Source organism: Theropithecus gelada, chromosome 6 (genome assembly GCF_003255815.1).
Source record: "Theropithecus gelada isolate Dixy chromosome 6, Tgel_1.0, whole genome shotgun sequence".
In the NCBI taxonomy this organism is placed as follows: Eukaryota; Metazoa; Chordata; class Mammalia; order Primates; family Cercopithecidae; genus Theropithecus; species Theropithecus gelada.
In genome coordinates this window covers 74,522,466-74,534,582 of record NC_037673.1, presented here as the reverse complement: position 1 = coordinate 74,534,582, position 12,117 = coordinate 74,522,466, and the positions used below count along the sequence as shown (strand labels likewise).

Genomic DNA, 12,117 nt, shown 5'->3' with positions numbered 1-12,117 from the left:
ACTTTGTATACACATTTTAAATGTGCAAAATCATGTGATTAATTTTGGAATTTGGGTAATTTACAAGGTGGGCTGTTATATACAGTAAATGATATATAAAAAGGTAATGATAAATCTTGTTTTTCACCTATGACAATTGATTAAACATTTTCAATACCTTTCCATTATTGTGTTCCCCAGATCTAAGGGTTTCCATACACAAATCTTCTGTTTGAGAACACAGGGAGAATGATAACCTGATATGATAAATGTCTAGAAAGACTGTGGTATTAAAATGTTTTAAAAATCAAATTAAGAAATGCCATGGTACATTGCTTTACAAATATCACCTAGCTTATAGCTGTACTCTCCTTACAGACTCTGTGTCAGGTATGGATCTAGATTTATACCACATTTGCCTGAGATAAGCTACTTGACATGAAATTTAGTGTTTTTTCCTACTGGGTAATAATTCCTTTTGAATAATAATAACAATGACTGACACTTACTATAGCACATATTTATGTACCAGTTAGTATGCTAAGTCCTTACATGCATAATTTCATGTAATCATCACACTAATAGTATGAGGCAGGCCAGATGCCATGGCTCACTCCTTCTATCCCAGCATGTGGGAAGGCCAAGGTGGGGGGATTGCTTGAGGCCAGGAGTTCTAGGCAACATACTGAGACCTCGTCTCTACAAACTTACACACACACACAAAATTAGCTGATTGTGGGGTAGTAGGACTCCATCTGTAGTCCTAACTACTTGGGAGGCTGAGGCAAGAGGATCTCTTGAGCCTAGGAGTTTGAGGTTATAGTGAGCTATGATTACGTTACTGTACTCCAGCCTAGGGAATGAAGTGACAGCCTGTCTCTAAAATTTAAAAAATAAAAATAAAAAAATTATATCTATATCTGTATTATGTGGTATATATTATTGTTAAACAAGAAATTTTAGCTTAGACAGTTTACATAGTGAACCCAAGCTCATTCACTGGAAAGAGCTGGAGTGGAGATTTGAACCCAGGCTCTCTGACTCCCTTGCATTATACATACTGCCCAAGTGTATCAGATGGGGCTGTTGGGGAAACACATGCTTATTTCCCTGCTGGTGACCACTGCAGTGGTTCCAATCTCTGAAGGTTCATATCATTGACCTGGGCACTAGGGTTGTTTGCCTTTGCGAGTCTTCACAGGCTGCTGGCACTCCCTTGTCTGTAGTTGTGTGTGATACCAGTGTGATAGCAGATTGGTGTCGCACTGCATTGTCTGCATTGAAATTTTACCTCCACTACCAGTAAGGATATACTTATATTTGTTTATATGTCAATCTTGAATGCTTTGCTGGAACTCCTCACTATCATGAATTTTTCTCAAGGGCATTCATTAAGCAATGGGAATATGTGTGAAGGGTATTCTCTGCATCTGGGAGAGGGTACCAAACCAAATGGATGTGGGATCACTACAATGAGGTCATATCCATTATAAAACACCTGTGTGACATTTGGAAGTCCTTAGAAATGTGAATTCCCTTAAAATAGAAAGTCTCTTGCACAAGACCCATAATAAATGAAAGGATTGAATTTGTAATAAAAAACTTCCCACAAAGAAAACCCCAGGCCTGGATGACTTCACTAGTTAATTTTATCAGATATTTAGAGAAGACTTAATACCAATCTCTCAAACTCTTCCAAAATAGAAGAAAAGTGAATGCCTCTCAACTCATTCTATGAGGCCAGTATTGTCCTGATAACAAAATCAGACAAATGCATCCCCCCAAAAAGAAAGACTGGTATCCATTTTGAACATAGATACAAAAATCCTCAACAAAATACTAGCAAACTGAATTCAGCAACATATAAAACAGATTATACAGTATGACTAAATGGAATGTATTCCAGGAATGCAGGGTTGGTTTAACATCTAAAAATTAATCAATGGAACAATACCACATTAATAGAATAAAGGACAAACTACACAATTATGTCAATAGATACAGAAAAGACATTTGACAAAAGCTCCTTGCTTGTATTTGGTGCTCAGCCAATTTTTGTTGAATAGATGAGACCTATATTTAATATTTCACTGATCATTCTATGAACCTATCCCATCTGAGTTTCATTCTTCTTTGTTCTCCCCACAGTACCTTGCCTAAAGGCCTAAAACAAAGTAGATATTCAGTAATTAATTGCTGAATTATTGAATCGAACATAAATTTCCTGACACCAGATATATTATTTAACATGTAATTTATTAACAGTATTAAACAATTAAATATAAATTATAATTGATATATCAATTGGAATTAGATTTGGCTTCAAATGTCAGAAACCAAAATAAGGTGTAAACAAGAAAGAGGTTTATTTCTTTCTTTTCAGCAGTCCAGGACTTGAATGGTGGCTTTTTCATGAAGTCTTCAGGGACCCAGTTACTTTCCAGATCAAGAAACAATTTTAATGTCCAGTTTTACTAAACGTTTGCTAGCAGGATATATTTTTTACTGAGTAACAAGTATATATTTGTTTGTATATTGACTCTGCTATGATTGATTTAGGTTTTAGCTGGATTGTATAATCCTGGAGATGGTCACATTGATCCTTATTCTCTAACTATGGCCCTGGCTGCTGGGGCTAGGAAATATGGTGCCCTTTTAAAATATCCTGCACCAGTAACTTCTCTGAAAGCCAGGTCAGATGGAACATGGGACGTTGAAACACCACAGGGGTCTATGAGAGCAAATAGAATTGTGAATGCTGCAGGTAAGCATATCTTTTTTTTGAAATTTCTGTTTTTTTAAGTGCCAAAGAAAGAAGATATTTAGCCATAATGTTTCATACTATGGATGTTGTCATGAAGCACTGTGATGCTCCCAAATTAAACATTTTGTCTGTTTCTAAGTGACAAAGCCCTCCCTCCATCACTTTGCTCTTGGTGGATGTGCTAACACTCTGTCCTTGGTTATCCATAAAAAGTTGCTTATTTCCTCCATTCTGCATTTTATTTTGCTCCAGATTGTGTTTTTCCAAATTATGCTGCTTTTTCCTTCCTGTGTTCACTGTTTCTGTATATGAATAACCAAATTCTAGTGTTGAAGTTCATAAGCATCCTTTCTGTGTCCAGTTTGCTTTTTAGGGCAGATTTGCTCATTTGGGTTCTCTCTTATCCATTTCTGATGACTTTTGACTCTAGTTGAAAAAATTTTTAAACCCTTTTCCTTCTAGAACATTATTAAACGTATTTCATAATCTTCTCTTTTGGTTGTTCTGTTACAGTTTGGACTCAGAGTAGTGAAGCCAAAAGGGATATTTGGGATAATCCAACAACACACTTATTTTCATTTGCAGAGGCAAGGTCCAAAAGGGTCATGTTACTTGGCCAAGTGGCCACTGATCGTTATGTCAGAGCCAGGACTGGGATCTGGCCTTTTGATTCTTGAGTTAATACACTTTTGAATAGGTGGATTGCATGTCAAGTCATTTTCAACTGTCACACATGCAAAATAAATTACAGTGAAAATGCTTGTGCAGTCTAAACTGGGATAATAGTTTATATTTTCCTATGGTTTATAATGTTTACTTTAAAACTTAAAATAAGCATGAGGCAGTGACTGATTTTCTTTGAGAATGAAAATAATCTTTATTATATATCTGATCAAATGATATCCCATGAGGACAAGCCAGAAACCCATACCCTTATGATTCTTTTCTCTGTATTGTAACTTTTGATATACATATATGTATTATATATATATATTTTTTGAGACGAAGTTTTGCTCTTGTGCCCCAGGCTGGAGTGCAATGGTGCAATCTTGGCTCACTGCAACCTCCACCTCCCAGTTTCAAGCGATTCTCCTGTCTCAGCCTCCTGAGTGGCAGGGATTACAGGCACCTGCCACCATGCCCGGCTAATTTTTGTGTTTTTAGTAGAGACGGGGTTTCACCATGTTGCCCAGGCTGGTCTCAAACTCCTGTCCTCAGGTGATTCACCTGCCTCGGCCTCCAAAAGTGCTGGGATTACAGGAGTGAGCCACAGTGTCCAGCCAATTGATATTACTTTTTTTTTTTTTTTTTTTTTTTTTTTGAGACGGAGTCTTACTGTGTCTCCCAGGCTGGAGTGCAGTGGCGCGATCTCGGCTCACTGCAAGCTCCGCCCCCCGGGTTCACGCCATTCTCCCGCCTCAGCCTCCCAAGTAGCTGGGACTACAGGCGCCCGCTACCGCGCCCGGCTAGTTTTTTTTTTGTATTTTTAGTAGAGACGGGGTTTCACCATGTTAGCCAGGATAGTCTCGATCTCCTGACCTTGTGATCCACCCGCCTCGGCCTCCCAAAGTGCTGGGATTACAGGCTTGAGCCACCGCGCCCGGCCTGATATTACTTTTAACAAAGCATTTTTGATGGTCCTAGAGACAAAGTCATGTCTTCAATATTTAAGTCTAAATTAGTTATTTCCGAATTCTCTTACCCATGCCTCCTATTTGAAAAGCAATAAAATATCATGCTTTCTTTAATATAATTTGAAATTTGCAATAATATTAAATAACTTGCCTAAAAAGTAAGAGCAGTGGTACAATACAACATTGCATTGTTTTTGAGCCTCACTTTCCCTCCAGTCTGACACTATACTCTCTTAATGTCCTTAGGAATCTCTGGTCTAAATTCTGTCAGAAAACTTAAGGCAATGAGATAATTCAGACTTTTTTCTAAGTAGCAAGGATTCTTTGTAATTTTGCAACTTTTTCTATAGTCTCATGAATTCAGGCCCTAAAAACATTTGACTGTTTTCATCATGATAGCAAATACTAAAGTAACATACTGAGACTTCCACATCCAGCACCTGTGGCAGACATTGCTAATCATCACTACACTCATTTCAGATGTGTTTGGACAAAGCCCCACCATTTTTCTCAACACAGTACTTTAGGCATTCATACATTCCTGATTGACATTTTGAGAAATAACATAGAAGACCTTAATTTAACACATCCATTGTTTTCCTAAAATGGATCAACATACAAACATAATGAGTTGTCATTGTAATACATTTTTTTTTCTAAACCACATACTGTAACAAATAAGGAATCACTGAAGAGGAAGACCAAATGATCTCCAAAGAGATCTGACCTAAACCCATAACACTAGTTACCAGATGAAGCTTTCTCTGCAGCTGTGAAATCTTGTGGGGTGATGGGGTACAGAAGGGCAGGGAAAGGAGGTCCTTGAGAACAGCTGTCTCATGCTGGCCTGGAAAACAAGTCCCTGGAATTAGGACAGAGTGGCCCTGCATGGAGTGGTAATGTCTCCCTTTTTCCTTTGTTCTTGTGCTTTTTGCCTAGCCACTTCCACTCCCTTTTCCTAGTAACTCCAGGCAGCTCCTTGCTGAAACTTGTGGGAAGTAACTTATCTCAATTCTTTATCTCATTCAGATCAGACCTCTGCTCCCTAATCTTTTTTTTTTTTTTTTCTTTTTCTCTTCCATCTCTTTTCTTCCACTGGGTAAAAGTTACCAAGAAAATCTAACTGATTACATATTAGCAGTCCACAGGAGGTGTGGAGGGGTGTGTATGTTTGTGTGTGTGTGTGTTTAATTATCTGTAAGTCTGTTTTCAAAAAATCTTTATTTAAAGCATAGAAGATCCCCCAAAGGGTAAGCCTCAGTAATTGGGAACAAAAGTTTGCATATGCTCCCTTCTAGAACTGAAGCTAACAAAGATCAATTTTATGAATAAAAGCAACCATCTGCAGTAGGCATCATGCTATAATAAAATGAGTGGAGAGTGTGTGGCTGGTGGAATGTTTCCCACAGTTTCTCAGTGTGACCGGAGTATCTCCCAAATTCAGGCAAGGCCCTCAGACCAGCACTGAAATCTGATTAAAGGAACCAGGATATGGACTTAGAAATACAACCAAAGTGAAAAAGATGTAAAGGCTGCTGGGTCTGCAGGGTATCCATAAAAAGAAAAGTCTAAGAGTAAAAATTTGTCAGCTGATGTGTTTCTGGCATTGTCCATGGCAGTGGTGCTCTGTGGCCCAGAGACATACACATTGCCAACTGAGTGACTTGGGTAAGTTACTTATGTGTAAAATGGGGATAATATCTCCCATCTTGAAAAGTTATTATGGGTAGTAAATAAGCTAATAATGTAAAGTACCCAGCACAGGGCTTACCAGGTAGAAAGCAGTAAAAAAATTAGGTAATTATTATGATCATTGCAATTATTTCCTTCATATTCCATGCCCTAGTCTGGGAGACACTAGCATCAGGTTATGATAGCTTCTTGGTACCAGATTTAAGACTGCTCAACTGCTTTCTTTTCCAATTTACTAGCAGAGTGGGTGCAGAATCCAGCACTGATTCTGCTGGTAAGTTGACTTCCCAAAGAGCTTGGTTATCAAGCTAGTGTGCGTAAGAATCACCTCGGGAAGGTTCCCAAGCTTCAAAAAGATTCTAATTCAGGTGGTCTGGGTAGGTTCTCAGAAGCTGCATTCTAAATAACTACTCCAGGTACTATACTGTCTGTACCAGATGATCTGCAAGAAAATCTTTAAAGAAACACTATTGTGTAGGTGTTTCTATAGGAGAGAGAATATAATGACTGTATTCTGAGTTAGCAGAACTGGGGAAGTTTCTGATGCTTCCGACCTCTTGATGGGCAGTAATCTAACTTGCCTTTAGTTACTGAAGCTTTCCAAATTGGCTTCACTCTACCCTTTCCCTCAGGTGCAGCTCAGGGACGCGGGCGGGTACTAGTTATTATGATGCAGGCTTTTTCTCCACGTGGTGTTGAATGTTTCTCTTGACCTCATTTCCAGTTGACTCATTAAATCTGAGATAACTTTGTAAAATTTACTTAAGAGTTTTCCTAACACGGCAAATCGGAAATGTGATTGGGTTGTGCTCACATGAAGCTCAGTGTTCAGCCAAAAAGACTTGCTTAATTGTGTGTGATACTCTGCATCAAAGCATGAGGCCGTCATTGTCATCATATAAACCATCTAGTAGGTGTAAACTTGTCCATGAACCTTCAGCCTGCATTTTAACCTCATTTTTATTAATCATTGCATTTTTAAAAACTGGAAGCCATTTCCAGTAGTCATTTTTAATTGACTCTTCTCTTCAGTTGTTTTTCAGGTGATAATGGTAGATTTTAGAATGAATCTTCCACACCTGTCTCTCTTCCCTTGGACTTAGTGGGTGGGTGATCAGGCAGGAGTTGAAGTGTAACTCTAGCTAGATTTAGGTTAATTTGATTGACATATGGAAAAAGAATGCTAAAGACACCAGCCCCATAGATGTCTATGGGTAAAACAGCTTGCTATGGGATTTGAAGTAATATAGTGATATGATACTTCTGCACACATTTCCAGTTTATATTAATGATGAAGTGCATTAATAAGCAAGCAATTGGACTCAGAAATTCATAAATATGTTTGAATAGGACAGAATTTATTTTTTTCAATTTATGTTTTTAATTGAAACAAATATAGTGAGGATATTGTAGCAGTTTGAATTGCTAGGCTAAATATTTTGATTTTTGTATATTCAAAAATTGTTCTAGTGTATATAACTAGAATATGTGGCTTTGCTATATTTTCGTACACAGTCCAGACATTGGTAATTCACATCTTCCTACTAGCAAGAGTAAATTAAGTCTCAAAATTACTAAAAGACCAACACGCCTGTACTTGGGGAGACTGAGTTGGGCAGATTGCTTGAGCCCAGGAGTTCAAGACCAGCCTGGGCAACATGGCAAAACCCTGTCTCCATAAAAGATACAAAATTAGCCAGGCGTGGTGATATGTGCCTATAGTCCCATCTACTCAGGAGGCTGAGATGAGAGGATTACCTGAGCCTGGGAGGTCGAGGCTGCAGTGAGTTATGGTTGCACCACTGCCCTCCATTGCAGCCTGGGCGACACAGTGAGACCATGTCTCAAAAACAAAACAAAACAGGCCAGGTGTGGTGGCTCACACCTATGATCCCAGCACTTTGGGAGCCGGAGGCAGTGGATTACCTGAGGTCAGGAGTTCGAGATCAGCCTGGTCAAAATGGTGAAATCCCATCTCTACTAAAAATACAAAAATTAGTCAGGCATGGTGGCGGAGGCCTGTAATCCCAGTTACTCAGGAGGCTGAGGCAGGAGAATGGCTTGAACTCAGGAGGCAGAGGTTGTAGTAAGCCAAGATCGTGCCACTTCACTCCAGCCTGTACAACAGAGCGGGACTCTGTCTCAAAAAACAAAACAAAACAACACTGGCAAATAGCTCCAATGCCCACAGTTAGATTTCTGGCTTGCAAATGGGTACCCATTTCTGGATTTATTATACAAGTGTGACCAACTTAGCCATTGCAACAAACAAAACAATAGAATGCAAAGGAATGGTTTAGATGGTTACAAGGAAATAAACTTACACACATACGTACATAATCTAGGTTCCCAGACTGATTCATAATTGATGATTCTCTGTCTAGCTTGGAACCTCATAATGATAGAGACTTCAGGACTCCTTATTAGATTCAGAAAAACAGCAGAGACAGTAATGGTTAAAAACTTATTGTGCAACCCCTAAAGAAATAAATAGGATTGTGTAATCATTTCAATGATCACTGAAAATTATTATGAAACAAACAAGCAAATAGAACTCCCTGCCCCCAGATCATCTAATGATGGTCAGTCAACACCATATCCTTGCCAAATAATAAGCATGTTTATTATTTTAGATTATAAAATCCCTTTATACAGTGAAGGTGCCTTGGATTTTAAAAATAAAGTCTGCAGCAAGAAAAACCAATAAGATGTGATGATTACAGGATGTCCAGTGTGGCCTTGGGCATGTCTTACCCTCCTAGCCTTTAGCTCCCACATCTGTGTACTGAAGGGTCAGCATGGGAAATAATCCAGGGTCCTTTCAGCCACAGATTATCCAGTTCTATCTTTTACAAATGAAAAAAGTAACATTCACCTCCACAAATAAGACAATCTTTGTGCTAACAGTGAAGTGGGAAACATTTGTCTAGGGAACTCCCCGCCTACTTATGAGACCAATCTCCCCTTTCTTGTGGCTTCTCTTTTTACCTAGTTTTGACTTCTGGTGCTTTTGTGCCTTTACAATAAAGGATCTTACAAACTTATTGAAACTAAACTTTTAAAACAACAGATAAAACTTAATGTGCTTTCTCTCCCAAAGTATGCACCATTTTCAAATTTTAACTTAACAGAACAATCTTGTATTTTTGGAATTTTAGGTATCAACAATTTGGGGAGAATAGGGCTTAGAGGATAGAAGAGTTGGCTTGTAGGGCTTTCTTAAGTATATCATTATGTATTAGGTTGGTCACAGCAACACGGGGGCCTCTTCCTTTTCCTGACTGTCCCTGTCCACAAATAGGGGCAGTCTGTAACAGTGCTTCTTATTGACATTTGTACATGTTGTATATTTGGGTTGTTTGTTTTTTCTTTCAAATAAATTTTTTTAAATTTTTTTCCTGCCTACCTTTGCTTGTGGGTAACAACATTTTCAGGAATGGAGTTCCCCTAGATCACAGATATCTTCGAATCTCTGGGCAATGCAAAGTATTGTCTTCTCTTTCCCCATTCAGTTTTGCAATGACAAAAAGTTTAAAGATGGTTATGACATTTATTAGACTTTGCCATGAGTACTTAAGCCTTTTAAACATTTTATTCTAATATAAATTGTTATGTGAGTGTCAGTTGTGTATTTATATATGTGCTGACACTTTTAAATGATTTTTTTGTTTAAGGATTTTGGGCTCGTGAAGTAGGTAAAATGATTGGACTAGAACATCCTCTCATTCCGGTTCAACATCAATATGTTGTTACATCGACTATACCTGAAGTGAAAGCTTTGAAACGAGAACTCCCTGTGCTCCGTGACCTGGAAGGATCATACTATCTCCGACAGGAAAGGGATGGGCTTTTGTTTGGTCCATATGAAAGTCAGGAGAAAATGAAAGTTCAGGACTCCTGGGTCACCAATGGAGTTCCTCCAGGTGGGTTTAGCAAATGAAAGTGTGTGCTGGTCAGACACAAATGGTTCATCCTCTCCATGACTGGGGGATGGCTGTAGAATAAGACAACAGCATAATTCTAGACTAATTCAGATACCTGGGACATTGGAGGTGATGGGTTTGAGGTGGGCTCTGTTCTCATATCCCTTTGAAAAATCACAGCAGGGAGTCGGGGGAAAGAAAGATGTAGCTGATATTAGAGAAGCTGAAGAAACATTTCTAGTTGCTTTGAAAGGTTCCAGATACATTTTTACCTGCCCACACAACCTCCTGCCTCCCCATTTTTTCCCTTAATCCACTGCCAGCTTGGTCTACTTTCAAGATTTGAATATAGTTGCTATTGTGCTTTTACAGCTGGAAACACAACTGATATCAGAGGCCAGATATCCATCCTACTAAGAATGAAAACCCGAGAGTCTATAACAGAGCAGGGTTTTTGGTACCGTAAACAGAGTACTTCCCATGCTACGTAAATGGATATGGAAAAGGTTTGTGCCTCTATGCCAAAGCAGGGGATACTACAGTTTCTCTTTCAAGTTCTTTAAGGGAGATGGGTCTGTTTTTGCTTTTCATGAAATACTTCCACAGAGCCAGATTGAAGATTGGGTCATCTAAGGAGGTATCTCAGGTTTTAATCTGTAAAAAGAGCTAAAAAATCACTGGGGACTGAAATATTACAGGGAATATAAAGAAATGTAGGAAATGGTACTTCCTAAAATTATACTTTGATAAGCTTCTTGAGATAGGAAATGAATCCCTCCATTCTACTCCTCAAAGCATAGGCCCAAATAATAGCAAATGATCACTAAACTGCCTTTCACAGAAGTTAGGCCAGCTGGTTTCAGGGCTTTGGTTGTGCTGAGTGGGCTCTGCACATTTGGGCCTGAGCGGAATTGCTCCCGATCCCACAGGGAGGGTTGAAATACCACTAAAAGCCTCCCTCTCTGCTGTTCCCTCATGCTGGCAGCTTCTCCTTCAAATAAATCTTGAACAAATAATTAAATAATGCCGTTTGGAGGGAGAGCTGCATTGTTAGCTGTTGGTGAGCATGGGTACCCATGTGTGCTAGTTGACCCTGATGGTGTGCAGGCCTCCATGAGGCTGACCCTACCTGCAGTCCCCAGGAAGGGCAAGAAGCTGGCTGGCTGCTATGTGGAAAAATCACCAGTGTTGGTGGAGACATTCTTTTAGAAGCTCATCTGTGGCCCTGCCTGTAATCACAGTGACTTTTAGGACAAGAGGAGGATTGCGCTTCAAGACCCTGCCTCTTTTCAGAACTCTAGCCCTTGGATGTGTGTGGGGGCAGGCTGGAGGAAGGAGGCCTCCAGGCCATTCCTTCCCTGCTGAAAGGAGAGTTAAAAGAGGTCTAAAATCCATCATCTTAGATCCTGGAGCAGTGTTCCACTTTTTCCAGTATTCTACCATGACTCTGTAAACTCCCATTTGCCCTCATCTCGGGGGATAAAACAAGTTCTTATGGTTAATTGAAGCATAATGATCTCTCTTGACAAGCCAAATTATGTTTAAAAAAAAAAAACTGTGATTGGATTAAATATCAGAAACTATATTATTCATACATTTAAATTTTCTATTAATTAAAAGTTAACTTTTATGATTTTGTTTCAAGAACAATAACATTGTTTTCAGTAATATAAATGGATACTCATCTGTTGATAGTGAATATCAAGTTTAGACTTTAACAAAATATGGCAGTACTTTCCCAACAGGCCATTTTTAAAGGTAGGCCATGTCAGAGGCTTAAATAACTTTACAGGACTTGTCAGCTCAGCTATGGCATCCTGACCACAAAGGGCAAATCTTTTTAGGTTTTGGAAAGGAACTCTTTGAGTCTGATCTAGATCGAATCATGGAACACATTGAAGCTGCCATGGAAATGGTTCCTGTCTTGAAAAAGGCTGACATCATCAATGTCGTCAATGGTCCTATCACGTATTCTCCTGACATTCTGCCTATGGTGGGGCCCCATCAGGGAGTCAGAAACTACTGGGTGGCTATAGGCTTTGGGTAAGTATCTTCATGTAATTCAACATTTATTGTAGAATCACTTATTTTAGCTAAATCTAGTTCCATATTCTCAGGATGCAAA

The 12,117-nt window shown here is 39.1% G+C and overlaps 1 protein-coding gene across 1 annotated transcript in view; it reads left to right on the top strand.

Moving 5' to 3' along the window:
- DMGDH (dimethylglycine dehydrogenase) overlaps positions 1 to 12,117 on the top strand; it is a 70,527-nt gene that overhangs the window by 14,810 nt on the left and 43,600 nt on the right. Inside the window, exons 5-7 of the mRNA XM_025388133.1 lie at positions 2,539 to 2,743; positions 9,744 to 9,992; positions 11,837 to 12,035. Coding sequence (XP_025243918.1) covers positions 2,539 to 2,743; positions 9,744 to 9,992; positions 11,837 to 12,035 — 653 coding nt within the window. The remainder of the gene's footprint in view (positions 1 to 2,538; positions 2,744 to 9,743; positions 9,993 to 11,836; positions 12,036 to 12,117) is intronic.